Below are 23,561 nucleotides of genomic sequence, written 5' to 3'. Positions count from 1 at the left end.
GGTTTTTCATTTCCATAGGTCTTTGATCTGATGGCAAGACACATTATCTGTGAGTGTTAGCAACACTTAAGTGACTTAACCATGGTTGCCCTAAATTACCTCTATGCCAACTTTTCCTATTTGCATGTGATGTTTCAAGTGCAAATTTTGGAAGGATGCTTGGCTTCTAATTCCAATTATCACCAGGAGTTGCTATGCCCTGTTCCTGCCCAGTACTACACAACTGCTGTATGATATGATGTTCCAAATTGCTAATACTGTGGAAATGGAAAACAAATCAACAAAAGAAAATCTTCATCATGCAGCATTCAAACTAGGAATTATAGAAGTTAATGTTCAACACAACTGGAAGGCATCAAGCTGGAGATTGCTACTTTCGCTTATCCTATTATTCGTCTCTAGCAGTACATCAACTTCCAATAGTGCTAGTTAAGTCCATTTATAGGACTTTTAGCCCAATTGGCCAATCCTCAAATGTAAGAAATACTGAGTTTGTCTGTATTTTACTTATTGTTAATGAAAATGCATCACTGTTACCAGAAATGCAGTAACAAACCAGTGTGATTTTACTCCCAACTGAAGAAGTGGGAGCTAAATCTGTTTGCTTTAGTCTCATGTTGTCTAGACCTGATGCTCACAAGCTGTTTAAACAGGATCTTAGCCGTATGTGCTGAAAAGACAGCTGTGCAATTCTTCTATGCCTCTTGGAGCAAGAACATTAACCCATGGAATAACGCTTGGCTCCACTAGGTCAGATCTGCCTGCCCACCAACAGCCATGCCCTACCTCACCGTGTGCAACTGGCAGCTTAGCTGGACTCTGACACTGGTGCTCGGGTATCTCTTTTACCTCCTCCTGGGAGCTACGGTGTTCCAGCTTCTAGAGAAGCAGGCAGAAGCCCAGAGTCGAGACCAGTTCCAAATGAAGAAGCTTATGTTCCTGCAAAACTATACATGCCTGGATCGGCAAGCTCTGGAGCAGTTTGTGCAGGTAAGGACCACCTTCCACTTTCAGTGTCTATCCACACAGCCAGTATTAACATGGAGCTGCATCTCTGGCCAGTCTGGATGGCTAATGCATAGAGAATGCTGGCCTTGACTTGGCCCATCCTTTTAAAGAGAGTTTGTCTTCTAAAGATTATCAAATCTAACTCCAAATGGTCAGGAAGTTGGAGAAAGCCACATAGCAGCAAATACTCAGACTGGGAAAGCCTCTATTTAATATGCATTCCTAATTGTCAATATTAGTTATTTAGTTCTCTCTCTCTCTCCGTGTAGTCTAGCCAGAGCACCTGACCTCTGTTGAGAAATAATTCAATCTTCATAAGCATCTTCCTTTTATCCAATGAAAATGCAACAGAAATAGAAAGAGCCCTTTTATTATAATAAGACCTCCTCCTATGATTAATGAATAAGTGCTTATGTGTATGGACTTTTTCCTGGCTGTATATTATAATTTCCCATCATTCCAATTGCAATTCACTTTCCTTTTTTTCCTTCCTACTAGGGCAGGGGTAGGCAACTTTGGCTCTTTTATGACTCGTGGACCTCAACTCCCAGAATTCTGGGAGTTGAAGTCCACGAGTCATAAAAGAGCCAAGGTTGCCTACACCTGTACTAGGGCCAAGCAATACATGCAGTTTTGTTGGGATTTCTATGGGATTGACAAACAGCCTTGCGCTCTGCCAAGCTACTGCACCATTTATGAATATTTGGTCATTAGGCTGAGTGGGTTGCATATGACACCCAGGGATAGGGCCTTCTCAGTGGGAGCGCCTGCCCTCTGGAACCAGCTGCCGGTGGAGCTGAGGACTGCCCCCGACCTCCGATCATTCCGCCGGGGCCTGAAGACCTGGCTCTTTGAGCTCTCGGGCCCAGGCTGAGGAGAAATTTTTAATTGGGGTTTTAAGTATACAGGGTCAATTTAATATTTTTTAATTTGGTTTTTTTTAACTTTTGTATGGTGGATTTTTTAATTTCCTGTAAACCGCCCTGAGTCCTCAGGGAATAGGGCGGTATATAAATGTAACTAAATAAATAAATTAATAAATAAATAAATATTATATCACAGATTAGGTCATTACACTCCAAAAATTTATTCTATTTTAGATCTTCAGTTCTGTCAAGTGAAGTATTTCCCTATGGAACAGGAGTTTGCAGGGAGCTTTTCCTTCCCCTTCGACTTGGAAAAAAAATGGGAAGCTACTCCTGTTGCCTTCTTCCCATAGCCCCTCCCCCCATGTGATTTCCCCCACAATACTGTGGAGGATTTTTGAGAGCTCAGCATACTCCTTCATTTTAGCAGGCTATATTGAGGGGTGGGAGGGGAGGCATTTTTGTGTACAGTATGCTAACTAGATTGTGATTGTCTATCCGGAAGAAATATTAACTCCATTTTTTCTTGAAAAGATGATGCCCTCCTATTACTGCAAAAACAAGCAAAACCTACAACCCACAAACACAAAATCTCACAGCAACAAACAGATGCATCTGTCACAGCTTGTAAATGCCTAAACAACACTGACTGGACCTTATTATATTAGCAACATATATGCTACAAGGAAAGGGTGTCACTGCTAAATGTCACTGGCTCTACGTCTCAATTTTTGGAAATTACCCATAGGCATGTATGAATACAAATCATATATCACAAATACATAAATACAAATCTATGGCTGGATTCACACATCATAGTAAGCCACAACTGTATAGAGCAACTTATGGTGGCCTTATTTATGCATAACTATAAGACATAAACCCTGGTTTACAAACCACAATGCATATTGACAGAGCCAAAGCAGACCCATTATAGCTTACGAAGATGTATGAACTGGATCTAGACGTGAACATTACGTGTTCTGTTAACAATTCATGAAGCAGTAATTCAAAGGAAGCTTTTCTCACTGCCTCAGATTTCTTTCTTTGATGTTCACCATGCGAATGAACCACGGTCCATCCTCCTCTGATAGGAAGTTTAATTCTTCCGTGACAGCTTTTTCCTTCCATTTAGTTGGGGGGAAAAATTGAACTTGTTTCTGCTATCTTCCCTTTCCCCATTGCAATTCTTCCCAACTGATTGTAACATCCGAGAGCTGCACAAATCCCTTTGTTCACACAGGCTGTAGGTGTTCAGGAGGGTTAACAGGTACACCTCTAATCCTAATGCACCTCCCATCTCTGCCATTGTACAAGTCATAACAAGGGCATAGAGCTTTTCTAGTTTTGCCTTCCAGCTTAGTTACTAAAGAGCTTACAGATTTTTATTTTTATTTCCTCTGCAGCTACTTTGAGTTAAATCCCTGAGGGAATTGTCATCACCTTTGTTTTACAAACTCTAAATTGAAGAGTTTTACTACTTCTGAACATCTCCGCTCAAAAAAATGAGTTAAGATAAAATGACAGAAAATAAAAATAAATTCTGCTTAATTAACAGAAAAAATAAACATAGAAATGTCAGTTCCAACTTCCTGAATATGCATCCCACAATTTCCCATTTCTTTACTCAATGTTGCAGAGTATTAATCTAAAAATGGGGGAATATAGGGAATATTTGCAGAAGAAACAATAAGTATCGTATGACATAATTAACTCCTATGTGCAATTTTTAAAAAGATATATTTTGCACTGATTTTAAAGAATGGTAGTTTGAGGGAAAATGGCTTGACCTTTTAATGTATATGAAGGTTTCATATTTTGTTTTCTTTGGCTCTTGCTTTAAACCAATAGTTTAGCATTTGATTGAAGTGATAATTATTATTTTCCCCAACAAAATGTTTTTAATAGCATTTATCATCAAAGATAAACTAAGTAGCTTTTCCTCTGAAAAACTGAACATTCTGTTCTCCACAATATAAACAGAAATTAAGAAAATTCCACATATTTGCTGCTGCTGTTGAAAAAAGGTAAAAAAAAGAAAGGTAATTTGGGAGCATTATTTTCTGCGATCAATGCTGGTTGATACTGTACAAAAACACTAGAGGGCACCAATAGTTCAGTTACAACATAAATCTTCATAAATATAATGCATGTGCCAAGTATCAGCATCCCAATTTGAATCCTTATTATTTTCAGCTTAGTATTATTGTACTTTACCCTTACTCAATGTGGCCCATTCTCTGCTTACAACTGTTGCATGGGTGTTTATGTGCAGGCACCTCTCTAATTTATAACGAGATTCAACAAAGAAACATCTAGGGCTCAATCATAAGATAATATTGGAGGGTTTCATCACAAGCATCATAAAGAAGATCAAATGTATACATTTGAGAAGTATGAGTTCTCCACAAACTCTAAACACAATTATAATTGTTCTCACTGAAAGAGTATAGTGAGTTGTGTACAACTCTTAATGCATCTAGTAGTGTCAGGCACACATTACTTCAGTTCAAAGCACTGAAGAGTTTATTATTACTATATTTACAGAATCTGGTCAATTAACAGTCAAAGCTAAATTGGCACTAAATAGAGGTTAACCGAACTGAGGAGGAGTTAGACTTGGATCTCTTGTGGCTGTATAACGATTCCAAACTGATGACACATTTAACCTCCACCTTCCAGTTCAGTCTGCTTATCTCCTATAAGCAGTCCTATTTCATTGGCAGAGTAACATGGGCTGTCTCATCATTACTACAAAAGAAACTATAAATAGTGAATATTGGAAACTGAATAAATTTTACTATTTAATTGCTATAATCTCCCAGTTTTAAACAATCTCTTTCTTCCTTTTATAATTGTTTCCATGACAGGTCATTATGGAAGCCTGGGAAAAAGGAGTCAACCCTGAAGGAAACTCAACCAATCCTAGTAACTGGGACTTTAGCAATAGTTTCTTCTTTGCTGGGACCGTGGTCACTACTATAGGTAATGTGAGTTATTTTTCTCCCTTGAAATCTATCTTCTTTAGATTTCCACAATACTTTAGTTAAAAGCTGAATCATGTGTGACTGATGATACAAAGCAGTTTGCAAATCTGCATCAGAAAAGTTTCAGACTTTGAGATGTATATTTTAAAAGCCATTATATTCAACTACATTCATTTTTATGTGATTTTTTTCTATGCTTGTCTTGTCGACACAATATACAGTATCAGTTGTGTATTTGTAAAATCTGCTTTTGGGCACTCAGGACACCAGAAAGTGCATGAACTAGCCAAAATTCGATTTTAAAGTCCCTGTAATTTCAATCACAGAAGCAATAAAGACTGCAAGTTTTTAATTTTGGCTGGATCAAAATGATCACAATAGGATGAGATATGAAAGAAGAATAAGCAGAATTCTCTTAATAAAATATTATTTTTTTCATATAAATTGAGCCTCGTTAAAGATATTTTTTTTCTTTCTGTAGGTTATGGGAACTTGGCCCCCAGTACAGTAGCTGGACAGGTATTCTGTGTATTTTATGCTTTGTTTGGGGTCCCTCTTAATTTGGCATTTCTCAATCGGTTGGGGAAAGGACTCAGCACACACCTGATTGACCTGGACAGATGGGTCCACAAGTCAGGGCGAGCTCAGGTACAATTGCTCATTTATTACCATAACACATTACAGAGGTGATTTTCATGTATTCATAGGACACATGGGAGTATCTTGGACACATGCCAATCCAGGACATCAGAAGACTTTGTTGATTTGAACTTCTGAATAGTGACAGGTTATATCAAGCTATACATTCTTGATAAACGCTCCAGAAGATACAATCTAAATTGATATAAACTAAAACTAAGAAAAGTACACATAGTCCTCACTTAATAACCGGTTGCTTAGCAAGTGTTCAAAGTTATGATGGAGTCCCGAAGAGATACTTACAACTTAATTCTCGAGTTCCAACATCTGAGCACACATATATAGTCACATGACTGTATTTTAGGAGCTTGGCAACCTGCTCACCAATACGGCCAACTGCAGTAATCCACAGTCATGCGGCCATAATTGATATTTTTTGCCAGTTTCCAGATCTTTAAAGCCGATTTCCAGCAAAAAAAATGCCCATAGGAATACATGGATTCAGTTAACAACTGTCACGTTCACTTAACAGCCCTGTATTCACTTAACAATAGTGGTGCTCTCTTAAGGACTGCCACAAAAACAGGCATAAAATTGGGTCCAGTCACCGGGGTATCTCAACTTATAGCCATCATGACTTATAACATAAATTCTGGGCTCCAGTATGATCTTAATTTGAGGATTATCTGTATCAATTGTAGAAGTGGAGCCATTACAAAGGGCTAAGTTGCAGCAACTGAGGATACAAGCAAGATCAGGAAGTAACAGAAAACCTAGATGGCCAGAAGGCCAGAGTTTAATACAAAGAAGAATATCATTATCTCAAATTATTTTGAACATCTTCATTCTGGTTTTCCCTATACTTTGCGGTGGTGCATAATACTTAGTCCGGGGTACCTGATAGATGTTTATATGCATAATTTTGAAGGTGTCTAATATAATGACTTTCAGATATTATATACGGTATGTGAAATGAACAGAGGATATCCTTCCACATAACTGAAGTAACTGGAACACAAAAAAATTGGCAGGGGGAATGTAAAGATAGCAGTTCAAAAATATGATAACAATGTGTTTCAATACTCTCCTTGTCAGCCATGATGTTAAGAAAGAACTGTGCATTGATTCATCTATCACTTCATCTATGACTCTGGAGATCAACAGACATCTTACTTCTTTTGACTGACATGGATATGATTTTATAGTTCTCTGAAGCCTGAGAGTAGGCTTAAAAACAAGATTTGCATAGAAATTTATTTGTGGGTTTTCAGGTTCTTAGAAGCAGCCAAATTTTTCATTACTTCAGTTGTTCCAACTTCTCATAAATTGCACAACTACCATATCTTAAACGTTGGAGGACTCCAGGTTGTAAAACTCTGTGTTACTTCCTAATACTTTCAAATCTCAATGGGGTATCAGAGATAATCAGGTTATCCTACCTCTTAAGCTAGCAGCCTGGGTAAGAGTCCATGGCAATTTGGCTAATTAAATACATGGATACTTCCATGAGCTTTAACAGACTAAAGCCATATAGTTACAAATATGGAAAAGCAGCATTATATTTTTTTTAAGTTAGTGGACTATGGAGGAGGATAAACAGCTTTAATCAATCCAGTGCCTTGGCGTAATCAGTTGGAGGCCATTTGCAAATAGGATAATGAAGCAAGCAGCTGATAAGCACATCGCCAAGAATACTGAGGGCCACTCATTCTGTCCTTCTTTAGCCTTGATATTCATTTCCATATCATTTCATGGTTCCAAGTATGTAACATGCCTCTGAATTCTTGTTTTTGTGACAAAACGATTGCAATAGAGTACTGGTAGTCTTTGACTTACAACCATTTGTTTAACAACCATTCAAAGTTACGAGAGTGCTGAAAAGTCACTTATCATTAATCCTCACACATACAACCCTTGCAACGTCCTTGAAGTCACGTGATCAAAAAATCAAAACTTGGCAATCAACATGTATTTATGATAGCTGCAGAGTCCTGTGGTCGCCATGTGCAATCTTCCCAGGGGGCTTGCCACAAGCAAACTCCAGGAGAAACCCAGATTCACTTATGTGATTCACTTATTGATCATGGTGAAAAAGGTTGTAAAATCACGTGCAATTCACTTAACGACTGCATTGCTTAGCAATGGAGGTTTCAGTCCCAACTGTGATTGTAAGTTGAGGACTATCTATAATAAATGTGCTCAGATAATCAAACAATTTCTGTTTCATAGCAACGAGATAAAATGTAACAAGGGAGCCTATAAGCTTGAGGGTAACCTTTGTCTTTCTCCCCTCACATATAGAGCTGTGAAAGAATCCCACCATGAATTTATCAGCAGCAAACCTGGACATTCCACTCCCATCAAAAAAGGAACACACACACACACCCCTTATCTCCCTGTGGCAGCCTTTGAAAAATGGTTCTCTGTTGAAAATTGTTTCCAAATATTGATAATTACTTTTACATGAATAAGAGGATGATTTCATGTGTTTTAAAAGGGCTTGCCAGGCAATTTACATGATGAGTTATAGTACATGAATTGGGGCAAGATGCATACCAAAATTCTTTATGTTGCAAGATGTAAACATTACAAGATTATGATTTTTTTTAATACTTAGGAGAAAGAAATGCCAGATCAGAAAAGTAGCCTAACCCAGATAGGGTTTTTCATAAGTTATACATCTTTGCACTAGAAATCAGGGAACATGGGAGAGGCATAATGAATATCCTGCTAATGATGGTACAACGCTTGGCTGAATTCCTAAGTAGATGAAGACAAAATTGTTATACAACTCTTTGGCCCTCTGCCTTTGACTTGGGGATGTACTTGCCTGGGAGAATAGTCATATATAGCAATGTCTATTATGCTTTCTGTACATTTCAGCCAGACAAAATTTCATATTACATCATTTTTAAAATGAAGATGATTCATGATATTTGCTTCTATAAAATGCTTTTAGATTTTAGGACATAATTTAGAGGGAAGGGCAGTTTCCCGTATTTCCTAAAAACTGGATTTTCTTCTATTTTGATTTAGGACAGACATGTCAAACACAAGGCCCGGGGGCCAGATCCGGCCCGCGAAGTGGTTTCATGTGGCCCGCGAAGCCATCCTGGGAACAGTGAGGGAACGGCCCCCACTGCCTTGGCCCTGGCCCAAAGACCCTCCTTCTGCCAGAGACCCTCAGATATGTCCCACTCCTGCCCAGGCCCCCATAGGCACCCTTGATGCGAACGATGTAGAGCTGGCCACGCCCACCCAGTAGGCCATACGCACTCTAGCCACGCCCACCCAGTAGGCCACACCCACCCAGGCCGCACCCACCTGACCCCTTGAGGGCAACCGCAATGCTGATGCGGCCCTCAATGAAATTGAGTTTGACACCCCTGATTTAGGAGAACAAAATCCCTAGCCATCCAAAATCTTGGTAGATAGAAATCCTGCATGTTGTTGTTGTTGTTGTTACCTTTCAGAAAGTGAGTTCAGAGGGAAAAGCAGGGAAAACCTGCATATTTAGCATTTGTACTGAAGAACAGCTTTCAGTTACTGTACCTTTTTTGGAGAGTGGGATTGAGAATTATTTTCCTCTTTTATGGAAATATATGGAAAGAAGCCATATTCAAGCTCAGTTTTGTTTCGAGTCGCATAGCTAAACAACATACAAATCAGAAATTTCATCCACATTGTCGTGAGAACACCATACAGAGTGACTGGTATTGGACTGGCATGCTATTCTTGGTATTCTTCTAGCCCAGGGGTCAGCAACCTGAAACAGTGAAAGAGCCACTCGGAACCGGTTCCCTCACAAAAGGAAAAATTGGGAGCCGCAAAAAATGTGTGCGCATGCGTGTACAGGCGCACATGCGCAGAACAGGGTTTGACTGAAGAGTGGAGCCAAGGCGAGATATGCACCTACCCTGCATATTTGAATTGATTGGTTGAACTTTTTTAGTCCCACTTTTTTTGGGGGGGACTGCACATGGCAGAGGACTGGGAGCCGCAGGAGACGGCTGAAAGAGCCACATGCGGCTCCGGAGCCGCGGGTTGCAGACCTGTGTTCTAGCCATTCAATGCTTTCCGATGAGACGAAACCTTCTCAACCTTCTCTACTGTCAAGAATCTTTCCAAGTTGTTCCACTGTTTAATTTAATTTAATTTAATAATTTGATTTCTATACCGCCCTTCTCCCGAAGGACTCAGGGCGGTGAACAGGGCCTTGATCCCTTGATTCCTAATTTTTGCTTTAACCTTAATATCTTACGGACATATTTCTTCAACCCTGCATCTTTGAACCAGAGATAGTGCATGTTGGTATCAATTTCATGTTTTGACTTTATCTCATTTGTTTTACTGTGTGATGCAAAGAGGCTATGACTTGGGCTGCCTATACAGCTACTGCATTAGGCATCTATGCAGAAAATAGCTATCATCGTGTGGACAAAGATGTAGGGCCTCCACCTTCTGTAGAAAAGAAATGAACAGAAATGGGACCATGAACTCATACATATTAAGGTTTGGGTTAACTTTTCTACACCAAATGTCCTTGTAGCCCTTCAATATATAGAGAAATCTCTATCATTTACAGTATGAAAAGAGAGTTGACATCTATTGATTCCCTCCTTGAAAACTATTTTCCCTCACTTTTGGTCTGTAAATTTAAAGGTTTGCAAGTTCCACTAATTTATATAGAATCCTTCAGAGGTTGGCTCCCACACCTTTAAAATACTTCTAAGTCTATTCTTCCTCAAACAAATATATCACCAATGTCAGAAATGTAACTGAATATATCCAATTGTGGGTTCTCTTTGACATGACTAAGCATCATGTCAAGGATAGCCAAGCAAATCTCCATTGTGATTCGGGGCTTTCGTGCAGATGAATGTAATATTCTATTACACTTATTTCTATTCTTTGATAACCAAATAGAAAAAAGTACTGCATTCTGAAGTGATAGTAGGCATGCCAATATTTTAAAATAATTATACAGGCCAAGTGTGAGCATATCTCAGTGGATTTCACTCCTGGAACTCAGCTACCCACCATTTGGGGACTACTGGAAATACCCTTCATGTTTGCAACCACACTTTAGAATGGAAGTATAGGACTATTGAACAACCATTTCATCCTTATGTTTCTCAGGTGGTTCAGACATTAACCATGGTATTATTTCTGATGGCTGGGACTTTACTCTTCCTGGTTTTTCCACCAATGATCTTCAGTTATGTTGAAGGCTGGAGTTACGGAGAAGGCTTCTACTTCACCTTTATCACCCTCAGCACCATTGGATTTGGAGATTATGTAGTAGGTAATAATAATAATAATAGTTAATAAGTTGTTAGTGCTGTAAGTAAGAGAGCACACACCCCCACAGGCCATCACATCAGCACTGATTAGAAAGAATTCTAGAGAAACATTTGACACTTATAACAACATGGCCATGGCATGTAAATTATATTTACCATGTACTTTTTTGTTCACTCATTCAATCACTCCATTAGGAGTCAAGAATACAGGTTCTTACTTTAAGAGAGACAGATTAAAAGAGAAATCAGCAAACTCAGGTGCACATGGCACATATCTCTGCATGTAAAAAAAAATAAAACACATTTTAAAACTGCCCAAAATTCAAAAGTAACAGAGTTTATTTTGGCAAACATAACTCTGATATCTTGTGAGTTCTCATGCAAAGAAACCAAGTTTTCATGAGATTTTAGCTTTTTAAAAAAACTTAAAAAGGGATGCGGTGGCTCAGTGGGTTAGGACGCTGAGCTTGTCAATCAGAAGATTGGCAGTTTGGCGGGTCGAATCCCGAGTGCCACGTAGCAGAGTGTTACTCGTCCCAGCTTCTGCCAACCTAGCAGTTCAAAAGCACGTAAAAATGCAAGTAGAAAAATAGGGACCACTACGGTGGGAAGGTAACAGCATTCCGTGTGCCTTTGGCATCTAGTCATGCCGGCCACATGACCACGGAGACGTTCTTGGACAAGCACTGGCTCTTTGAAACGGAGATGAGCACCCGCCCGTAGAGTTGGAAACGACTAGCACGCATGTGCGGGGGAACCTTTACCTTTAAAAACTTAACTTTTCTTTAAATGGGAAGTTCCCCATAGTGGCTGCCATATTTTCTACAAATACTTCACTGACAGGCTAGAATTGAAAATAATTTATTATTATTAATAGGTTATACAAATCTACATAGTGAGAGAGTTGTGCTAAACACTGTGCTCCAAACATGCCACATACACAGAAGTGCTTTAATGTGGACAATGTGTTTTTAAAAGGACCAGACTGAGTTACTGACTGCAGCTGGGGAAAAAAATGAAAGTGCTACTGACAGACATTTGTGGTTTCTTTGCTTCTTCTCTATAAATGCAGGCAAAACTGTTCAGAATTATATTTATTTTGGAGGAAAAGGAATCTATTTTCTATGCCAGATGGATTTCCTGCAGTAAATCAAGCTGCAACTCATTGGGCAACATCAATTTTACATTCATTTTCACCTGAAATTTGACATTGCAATTTTCACTGACATAAAAACAGTCACAAATTACATGTTATAGACACAAATAAGGGGTTCTTATAAATATATTTTGCATTTCCTCTTTTTCCCCTGAGTCATAACTTCCTGCATTTCTGGTTTGCATGATGCGAAACTATTCTATAGACAAATGTTCTTCTCCAACAATCATTTCAAGGATGAGACTGAGATGCTATGCAACCCCATACTAGTCTCTTCTTCCTTCGGCTCTTGTGGGAGAGAGAGAATTCAATGGCAGCGCTTGTGCAGAAGACATTTTATGACCTTCATTGACAGAAGCAGAGGGCAGGGGAGTGCAGAGTAGCATGCTATAGTTTTGGACTGGAGAACTCCAGATTCTTGCTAAAAATTTGCAGCTCACCAGGTCATTCCAACTAATCTCACAGGGGTGTTAAAAGAATGAGATCCAGGGAAACCCTCATGTAGTAGTAGTATCTCAGAAAAAAAGTTGGAAGCAAATGCACTGAATACATTTTATTTCTGCCCAAGATACTGAAACATTTCTGCCAGTTGGATGACGCAGTGCTAGGCTGGATGGGGTGGACTGAAGGGAGGCAGCTTCTGATGCTGAGGTCATTAGAATAAGACCTAGGACAATAAAGTGCTATGTAGAAGAAAAGTTCCATGTGAATTGAAGCATGTGGCCAGTTGCAATGTTTAAGAGGTTAAGTGATAGCCTGATAAAATTGATAGAGGTTGCAAATCAAGATGCACATAGGAAGCATCTTGCATTTTTGGGGGGAAAAACAGCTCCCTTAAAACAAGAGAGGGAACTACACAGGCAATCCACTAAATTTGTTCTGTCTATATGTGCAAAAGTAAAATAGCGGTAAGAGGAATTTTGAATAACTGGAACCTATACATCTTCAAGGGACACGGTGGCTCAGTGGGTTACGACACTGAGCTTGTTGATCAGAAGGTCGGCAGTTTGGCAGGTCGAATCCCGAGTGCCGCATAACAGAGTGAGTGCCTGTTACTCGTCCCAGCTTCTGCCAACCTTGCAGTTTGAAAGCACGTAAAAAAAATGCAAGTAGAAAAATAGGGACCACTGCGGTGGGAAGGTAACAGTGTTCCGTGAGCCTTTGGCATCTAGTCATGCCGGCCACATGACCACGGAGACATCCTCGGACAAGCGCTGGCTCTTCGGCTTTGAAACGGAGATGAGCACCGGCCCCTAGAGTTGGAGGAACCTTTACCTTTACCTTTTATACATCTTTAAAGCAGCAATGTATTTTTCATGCTTCCATGCAAAGATGAAATAACTCAGCTGCTTTAATGCAATGACTCATTAAAACAGCACTCTTTGATATGAATCATTTAAGGAACTGCCCTTTTTGGAGGTTCATGCAGAAGTCTGAAAAAATACGGTACTGCTCTGGAGAGGAGCTGCATTCACTTCCCTGTATGTTCTAAAGCAATTCCATTTCTGAAATATACTTGTATATATGTGCACTGTATTCAGCTCATTAGAATTCTTTTCAGGTATTCAGCTAGTATAAATTAAGTTTCCCTCTCCTTTTTGTTTTCATAGGCACTGATCCTAGCAAGCACTATATTTCAGTGTACCGAAGCTTGGCAGCAATTTGGATTGTCTTTGGTTTAGCCTGGCTTGCTCTGATATTCAACTTGGGAGCAGATGTAATGGAGAAACTCCTACAATTTAATAAGCAAAAGCCAGATCCAGGGACAACAGAAGTGACTGTTTCCAAAAGAGAAGATAATCCTGATCAACCCAGGATCCATATTCCCAGCTGAGTGTCTCTCATGGATAGGCAGCTTACAAGAACTTATGTGTGCATTCAAAGCCTGTGGATATGATACACTGCTTTCCACCCACAATGACTGACCAATTTCATAAAAGATAGAGGGATTTTTTCCCCCCAAGCAGTAGTAAAAGCTTTGTGTGCAAAAAGCAGCTGAATGAAAAGGAAGGGAAAATTCACTGAGAGCACAATTACTACACTTTCCATTCAGCCAATCATCTCCCATTGAACTAATTATTAGAACAGGCTTATCAGATGGCTTGTGGGCACTGGGTTCCAAAATAACTTTTTAAAATTTTACTGGAAGTGATCAAGGGTTTTTTTTTCTTCCAAGAGAACCCTGTCATTTTTCTCCACTTCCCAATTTCCCTTAAGCAAGTAGTGAAATCTGTTAAACAGGTTTTCTGGCAGAAAAATGCACATATTTTACTCTGTGAAGGAAATTTCAAACAAGGCATAGCTGCAAACTAATGGATTTCAGTGATAAGAGTTTTTCTTCTTCTATCCTTCTTCTCTTATTAGGCCATAAAAAGCCAAAGGAAAAACAAACCCTGAACTTATTTTTCTCAGTACCCTCACTCTAAGGTTAGCAGACTCTGGTTAGTCTTTTCCAAGGAACTTTGAATATTCTCAGTATTTTCTCCTTGGATATGTCCCAAGGCAGATATTAAAATTCTCAAAGTTCAGAATACCAATTTCAAAAAAAGGCTTGGTGCTTACTCTGGATGAGGAATATAATGCAATGCACATAACTGGAAATTTTCAATTTAAACGTTCAAATTTTTATACTAGTACCTGAAATAATTGGAGGAAAACTAGAACTATACTATTTATACTTGATCCAGGTCTGGGGCCCAGGCATTTTGCTGCTTAAAACAAGTAGGTGCCCCTCTCTGTTCCATGTACTGATGCTATCTGTACTAGCAACTGGAGGTAGAAAAAAATTCTCTACTATATCAAAAGGAACTTTCTAGTTTAGGCAGTCCAGAACAAGTTGTGTGACAGAGCTCCATCCAGTATCGCCAACCAGAAACGGAGATTAATAGTAGAGTTCCCTCCCATGTAAAAAGAGAGAAGAACCATCCTGATACTTTGCAGAGTTGTACTTGCATTTTTGAACTGCATCATTAAGCTTCATAGGATGATGCCATGGCTGCAAGTGTACATTGCTGAGTAGGAAAGAAAGAAGAAAGCCTGAAGAATGAGATCGCCTTGATAGATTTCCTAGATGGATTGAGTCAAATTGACAGAATTTCTGCAAGTACAATCCACTGACTCTTCATGAAGAATGAAAAGAATGAAAACAAATATGCCAAGAGATATAGGAGAGGGATATGGTAAGGTAGAACATTTTTTCATCTCTTTCCAAGCAAGGAGCTTCAACAAGTGCTGACAAGCAGGATCCAAGAAATTACAGAATACTCCTTGGAAGACCTACTAATTATTACTAGGCAGGTTGAGGCATTTCTCTATGCCAGGGATCTTCAAACTTGGCCCTTTTTTGACTTGTGGACTTCAGCTCCCAGAATTCCTCAGCCAGCGTGCCTGGCTGAGAAATTCTGGGAGTTGAAGTCCACAAGTCATAAAAGGGCTAAATTTGAAGACCCCTGGTCTATGTGATGACCAAGAATTAAGCTCAATTCTTGGATACCTAATCAAGACAAGGAACAGCAACTTAACAACTTTTAAGTAAGGTAGGCATGGCAATTATTCAGTTTACAGGACTTTTCTTAAAAGTCACAACAAAAATAGTCACAAAAGGAGAGATTAAAGTTGTAACACACTTTTCAAAGGCTGTTTCCTTAAAATATTTTTTTTTATCATGTCCAATTCTTGGAGACTGCCCAGGCACGTCCCTGCAATTTTGTGACAAGGCTTTTTTCAGAAGTGATTTGCTGTTGCCTCTTTCCTAGGCTGAAAGAAAGTTAGAGAGAAAATAAAAGAGAAAGTGTTATGTATGGGGGTTTAAGAGATACAGTAAGCCGCGGCATAGCCGATACCACCAGGTAGCACTGTACCGAAACTGCTGTGGCCGGTTAGTTTTGGCGGGAAACTAAGGTTTAAACTGATTGGCTGAGAGTGTACCTGGCCAGGTATATAAAGGTACAGGTAACCCCTATTTTCCCAGTACAGTTTCTACCACCAATAAAGAGCCGCTATACTGTACTCATCGGCCTGGTGTCTTTCCTACGTTCCAGAACCCACTACACAATAGTGGCGACGAAGGTGGGATCCTGCTTCACCTAAGAGCTGAATTCACTCGGGGACAGCATCGCTTGCTGGAGGAAAGAGGCATCTCTCCCCCCCCCCCAATCAACGACCGGCTAGTCATCACGCTAGCGGTCACCTCCGAAGCAGGACTCCTGAACTGGACGCAGCAGAATGGCACAGATCGGCCAAATCTGCGAATTTGACATCCGCCACCCCGAACGATGGGCCTTGTACCTGGGGCAGGTTGAGGGGTTCCTCTGGGCCAACCAGTTCACAGAAGACAGCCAGAAAGCAGCGACCCTCCTCTGCATGAGTGGCCCCGCAACCTACGATTTGGCAGTCAGTCTGTTCGCACCAACACCGATAGAGACTGTTGTGTACCGAGACCTAGCCGAGAAGCTGAATGCTCACTTCTGGCCACGAATGTCTAAGCTGGCCTGGCAGGGCCAGTTTGAAATGCGGTTTCAACGGCCGGGAGAGTCAGTGTCAGAATTCATTGCAGCCTTACGAGAGGCCGCACGCCTGTGCAAGTTCAGCAACCTGGACGAGAGGCTGCGCGACCGGCTTGTGTGCGGCCTACACGACAAGCGCCTACAACAGCGACTGTTTGCGAGGCCCAACTTGACCCTCTAAGACACTCAGGACAAGGTCTTGGCCAATGAGGCGGCTGGCGGCGCAGTACACATGGTCCAACCCCCCCGACCCAGCAGCCCAGAAGGATCCATTCACCTGGCGAACGCTGTGTATGGCGGGAGAGGCGAAGCAGACGGGGAGGCCAAAATTGACTTGGTTCACTGGAGGCCAGAGCAACCACAGCAACGTCACGGCAACCAGGGGGCCCAGCGGAAGCCAGCAACCTTCCCCAAGTGTGCCGGCTGCGGCGCAACCTCCCCCAAGTGTGCCGGTTGCGGCGGGAACCACGCGAGGGCGACCTGCAAGTTCCGGATGGCCATGTGTCGGGCCTGCGGGAAGACAGGCCACATCGCAGCGGTCTGCCATAACCATTCCCGAGACGGCCTACACAAGCCCCATCCAGAGGACGCGTCGCTGAAAGGTACTGGGGCCCATCAGTGCACTACCACAGACTATTTCAAAAGCCAGAGAGCCATCTGCAACACAGGGGTCCCCCAGTGCTCACCCCCAAAATTAAACTGGACATCCATTTGCAAGGCATTCTCTGCAAAATGGAGCTTGACTCCGGCTCTGCAGTCTCAGTAATTTCACATGAGACTTTTAAACTTGTGTGTGGTCGGAGCAAGTGGTAGGCCAAATTGAGGCCTTCCAGCATAACCTTAACCGATTTCCAACATGCCCCCGTAAAAATCAAGGGGGAGGCCACCCTTTCGGTGCGGTTCAAGAACTTCCAAGGGCACTTGGATATTCTCCTGGTCGAGGACCAGAGGACTAGCCTAGTCAGGTTGGACTAGTTTAAGGCCCTAGGCATAGGGATCTCAGACATCCACAGCAGCCAGGCCAACAGCATCGAAGCTGTCTGCAAAGCGTTTGCAGACGTATTCGATGACAAATTAGGCAGGTACACTGGGCCCCCCATCTCCTTTAAACTGAACCCCAATGTCCTACCTGTGAGGATCAAACCCCAGAGAGTCCCCTTCACGCTCAAACATAAGATTGAGAGCAAACTAGATAAGCTAGTGGAACAGGGGTTTTTACAGCCGGTAGAAGGGGGAGAGTGGGAGACTCCCATAGTTAGCCCCCTCAAATCCAACGGGGAAGTGAGAATCTGCGCTGATTATAAGTGCACAATAAATCGGGCCCTTAATCAGCACACTTACCCGGTTCCAACCGTCAGCCACGTTCTTGCTTCCCTCCAAGGTGGCGCCATCTTCGCAAAGCTGGATCTCGTGCAGGCGTACCAGCAACTGCCGGTTACCCGGGAAATGGCAGACACCCAAACAATAGTCACGCACAGAGGAGCCTTCAGCTCCAGGAATATTCCAGGAGGTAATGGAGCGGACTCTAAAGGGCATTCCAGGGGTATGCCCTTACTTTGATGATGTCCTCATCGCAGGGGACACAGAAGAGGTGTTGGCTGAGAGTTTGCAGGCAGTTTTAGGTAGGTTTCGCTCTGCAGGTCTCAAATTAAAAAGAGACAAGTGCTGCACTGGCGTGCCACACACTCTTTGCCACACACGGCCTCCCTGACATGTTGGTCTCAGATAATGGACCTCAATTCACCTCTGCTGATTTCCAGGCATTCACAAAAGCCAACTTGATTAGGCACGTCACAGCCACACCCTTCTACCCGTCGACCAACGGACAAGCAGAGCGCATGGTGCGAACGACCAAGGATGCATTGAGGCACATCATCATCAGTGACTGGCATCACAGGTTGGCACAATTCCTGTTAGCACAACACACCACACCATGCACAGCCACGGGGAAGAGCCCAGTGGAACTTCATTGGGGCAGGCGCCTCATCACCAAATTGGACAGGCTCTACCCCGACAGAATGGCTGTGGAGACTGAACAACCCAAACCCCCTAGGGAGCTACACGCTGATGACTTGGTTTGGGCCAGGAACTATGGTCCGGGACATGCATGGATTCCGGGGGTGGTGGTTGATAGAACCGGGCCCTTATACTACATTGTAGGGGTGGAAGGGGGCCGACAGATCAGACGACACATAGACCAAGTCAGGAAACAGGTTCCTGAAGTCACAGAACAAGCAACTGGAGGACCACCCTCCATCGTCCACAAATCATCACTATCAACCCTACCAACAGACAACTGGACCCAAGCCCGAGGAGGACCTCACGGACCCACTACTGTTACCAGAGAGCCCTGCCCGGCCTGGCCCAGGCAACAGCCAGCCCAGGGCCATCACGACAACCCGGCCACAGGGTCAGACTCTGGGGTGGGTCAACCAGAAACAGCCAGCCAGGACTCAGCCACTGACTCTGCTGTCCAGGACGGGGGAACCCCTAAGATGGTCATCCAGGACTCATAGACCACCCGCCTATCTCGCCGAATGTGTGCGGACATGAGGAGAGGCGGAAGGGCATGGTATTACGGCATATCGTTGTTAAGCCTGTTGTTACTGTATTGTAGTTATTTGCTGTTCACTCTATCGAAACTATTGTTTGTTCTTAAAGGGGGAAGGGGTGTTATGTATGGGGGTTTAAGAGATACAGCAAGCCGCGACATAGCCGATACCACCAGGTAGCGCTGTACCAAAACTGCTGTGGCCCGTTAGTTTCGGCGGGAAACTAAGGTTTAAACTGATTGGCTGAGAGCGTACCTGGCTAGGTATATAAAGGTACAGGTAACCCCTATTTTCCCAGTACAGTTTCTACCACCAATAAAGAGCTGCTATGCTGTACTCATCAGCCTGGCATCTTTCCTGCATTCCAGAACCCACTACACAATAGAAAGCCTGGAAAGGTACCAGTTGGCTTTGTGCCTAAGGCGGGAATAGAAATCATGGTTTCTTAATTTCTACCCTGATGCCTTAACCATTGCACCAAATTGGCTCTTCCTTAAAAGTAATGGCTTCCAATTTTGCCTATTAAAACAGGACAATGTTGAACTTCCAGAGCTTTAGCTAAGCCACAGTCAACCTGTGATATTTCAGCTGATCTTCAGACAAGAGTGTTTTGATAACACTTGTTCTAACTCTATTTCAAAATTAGCAAGTTGGAGCAACATCTGGCCTTTACAAACTTTATCTTCTGATCTAAATATCTAATTCAGATTAAACAGAAAGGAGTTCCCTTGAGGTTCACATGACCACTTCAATAATAATCACACACAGTGATCATCACAGATTTGGGGCTTATAGTTTAAAGATACATTGTCCAAGATGCTTAAGGGGCGTTACAAACTTTTAACATGGTCATGCATAGCATGATATTCTGAGGATGTATGTGGTGCTGAAAACTACATGCAAAATGTAATTTTTACATGGTAGAAGGGAAAATTATTTAGTATATATTAAATGCCTGGAGAGCGCACTTGATTTTGTGCTTTGCCTTGGTGGTACTTGGTTCACAATTTGGGGGGGGCTGAGATTTGTCCGTGGGTTATTGGGGGTTTCCCACTTCTGATTTACTGTAACCTTAATTAAATGTAAATGTAAATTGTATTTATTTATTTATTTATTGTGTATGTAAGGGGGAGAGAATGCAGTCCACAGCATATTATTCAAACTACAGCAGCCCTTAGCCTGAAAAAAAATTCTGTACTCCTCCTTTAAAACAACATTATGAAGGCATTAATTTGTCGATGTTAATTCTATAAGAAGGTACTTTTGGGTTTTTTGTTTTTTTTAAAATCCCATTTATATCCCGCCCTTCTCCGAAGACTCAGGGCGGCTTACAATCTAAGCACAAATCAATGTGCTTAGCAATATGAAGTTGTTACTGCATCTCATCTATTTTTGATCCACCATTTTATGGCTTGTCAACAGTCATTTTGTATACCAGATTCCTTTAAGAATATAAGAAGTGCTTTGCCAACCAATAGCTAATTGGATCCAGGTTTCTTTGTCACATTTTGGCTAACCAGGTACTTCTGAATGGGAGGGGATAGAACCCCCTTTGGCTGTCTCTCCCTAGAAACTGGCATAATATCAATATGCCCAATCACATATTAAGATATTTTATTTTGATACAGGAGATAATATACAACACAAGATCAAAAGCCATTGAAATAGTCATTGCCTTTCACCAACTGTAGAAATCCATCTCCACATTTTCATTCAGCTAGACTAATATTTTAGAGTTGCTGAATATTATACGTGGTCTAACACCACATAGAATATTCTTCTCAAAATATGTATTATTGGTATATAGAGGAACAAAGTCTTCTTTGAAAGATATATTCCTTATCTTTAAGATAGCTTACCACAAGCTTTGAACTGAGTTGAACTAAATCAACTGGATCTCATATATGATAACAATCTTGTTGATTCTTCTTTTGTGGAATCTCCACTTTGAATTTTGTCATCAGGGCTACTTAAACAAGTATGTGGAAAACAAGTTACCCCTCGCTAATTTTGTTTCTTTTGCAATATAAACAACAAAACTGACTTTATGTAATTTGAGACTGGAGAGCTATGTAACTAATTCTGCAATAGTTCATAATAGTGAACTGGAATTGCTGGAATTTAATATTTGCCATTACTTCTTTGAATACTAGCTAATATCAGTAAAAGGGGATAGAGTTTCTATGTTAACATCCTGTAAACTGTGAAGACCCCAAATAGCAGGGGTGTCAAACTTGCAATGTCACGCAATGTGTCGCAACATATCATGATTTTTTTCCATTGCTGGCAGTGGGGTGGGTACAGTTTCGCGATGACACACCCAGCCTGTGGGCCATCAGTTTGACACTCCTGCCATATAGCAGTCTTCATGGAAAGCTCAGGGCAATTGTCTAGTTTATACATCCTGCCAATTTGCTTTAAATTGAGTGCTATCTGTGAAGTACTAATTATAGCTTAATGTAACATATGACCCATGCCACAATAGTTTCCTCAAATATGTTCTTTTTTAAAAAAACAAACTTGGGCTTAGCAAAATGTATGACTAAGTTTACAAGTTTACTTTGTAATATATACAAGATATATATATCTTGTGAAGCTACATTATTAGCTGTCCAGGGCTGCATGTGGCCCAAGTTGAACATGCCTGCTCTAAACAAACCATTTTGGTTGAATCTGCATACTCTTGTTGTTGTTGTTAGTTGCGAAGTCGTGTCCAACCCATCGCGACCCTATGGACAACGTTCCTCCAGGCCTTCCTGTCCTCTACCATCTTCTGGAGTCCATTTAAGCTCACGCCTACTGCTTCAGTGACTCCATCCAGCCACCTCATTCTGTCGTCCCCTTCTTCTATTGCCCTCAATCTTTCCCAGCATTAGGCTCTTCTCCAGTGAGTCCTTCCTTCTCATTAGGTGGCCAAAGTATTTGAGTTTTAGCTTCAGGATCTGGCCTTCTAAAGAGCAGTCAGGGTTGATCTCCTCTAGGACTGACCGGTTTGATCGCCTTGCAGTCCAAGGGACTCGCAGGAGTCTTCTCCAGCACCATAGTTCAAAGGCTTCAATTCTTTGGCGCTCAGCCTTTCTTATGGTCCAACTTTCACTGCCATACATTGCAACTGGGAAGACCATAGCCTTGACTATATGCACTTTTGTTGACAGGGTGATGTCTCTGCTTTTTAGTGTGCTGTCTAGATTTGCCATTGCTTTCCTCCCGAGGAGCAAGCGTCTTTTAATTTCTTGGCTACAGTCCCCATCTGCAGTGATCTTGGAGCCCAGGAAAATAAAATCTGTCACTACCTCCATTTCTTCCCCATCTATTTGCCAGGAATTGAGAGGGCCAGATGCCATGATCTTGGTTTTCTTAATGTTTAGTTTCAACCCAAGTTTTGCACTCTCCTTCACTCGCAACAAGAGGCTCTTTAGTTCTTCTTCACTGCATAATCTATTCAACCACAAACATACATGTCTTTTAGCCTAGAATGTTATAAAAGCTCAGATATCAGCGGTAATTAGTACACAAATTCATAGGGAGAAGGGCGGCATATAAATATAATCAATCAATCAATCAATCAATCAATCAATCAATCTGCAACAAATCCTCGAAGCTGCAAGAATCTGAATAAGTTTTAGAAGAGATACGGAATGGTACATTTGGTTTCATTTAGTATTGACTAGACTTTTGCAATCTAGACATGCTCTCTGCTCACTAGCTTAAGGCTGTGTTAACACAAAACTAATCACTCTGTGTGTGTATAGGCAGTGCATCTTTGAGGCAGTATTAACTCCTGTTGACTGCCTAGACAAGCTCCTGCCATTTTCTTAGTATGATTTTCAAAAGTGACTTGCCACTGCTTCTTACCAGGGCTGAGAGCGTGTGTCTGAAATGGCATAGGGTTTCCTACCTGAGCAGAGGGTTGGACTAGAAGAGCTCAAAAGATCCCTTCCAACTCATTATTGTTATTGGCTAGCCTAAGGGTACCCAAACTAATTTTCGTGCCCAAGGTGGGACTAGAACTCCCAGTCTCCTGGTTTCTGGGCTAGGGCTGTCACCATTACTCCAAACTGACTCGCATCCTCATGTCAATCCAAGATAAACCTCACTAAATGCTAAATTAAGCCCAAGTCGGCGCCTCCTCCGGACACAACTGCTTGCCTGCGTTCTTTACAGGACTGAGCCCTGCCAGCCCTTGGCTTAGCACTTCAAACCCAAATGGCACATTCAACACAGGTGGCTGACTTCAGTTTCACTTACTCAAACGTCCCGGGCAGAAGAACACGCATTCTCTCCGCGTGCGTAAAGGCTTCTACTACACCCGAGCCTCAAAAAAAGGAAACCTCGAGTTAGCCGCTCGAACTGGCCCGGCTCGCTCCGCTGAGGGAAAAAAAGCATTGGGGATGCTTGTGCTTTAGCCCCGCCCAGGCCCCAGGGAGAAGAATCCGGGCGGAGAAGCGCCGCCGCTCGGGTCTTCGGAAGGAGGCCGCAGCCTCGGGCCCGCAGGCAGAACTTCTCCCCCCGACTGCTCCTCTTCCCTGGCATTTTTTTTTTTTT

At 41.9% G+C, this 23,561-nt stretch overlaps 1 protein-coding gene across 1 annotated transcript; it reads left to right on the top strand.

Annotated features, from left to right (window-relative positions):
- Positions 1-777: 777 nt before the first annotated feature.
- Positions 778-13,793, top strand: KCNK16 (potassium two pore domain channel subfamily K member 16; the record flags this gene model as incomplete). The annotated part of the gene is made up of 5 exons (XM_081315242.1): positions 778-990; positions 4,745-4,859; positions 5,343-5,509; positions 10,640-10,805; positions 13,570-13,793. 5 exons carry the CDS (start codon positions 778-780, stop codon positions 13,791-13,793), a joined length of 885 nt encoding a protein of 294 aa, XP_081171368.1.
- Between the last annotated feature and the right edge of the window lie 9,768 nt (positions 13,794-23,561).

The sequence above is a fragment of the Vipera berus genome, assembly GCF_964194415.1.
Source record: "Vipera berus genome assembly, chromosome: 1".
Classification (NCBI taxonomy): Eukaryota; Metazoa; Chordata; class Lepidosauria; order Squamata; family Viperidae; genus Vipera; species Vipera berus.
The sequence above is the reverse complement of the archived record's forward strand: the minus strand, read 5'-3'. Positions and strand labels throughout refer to the sequence as shown.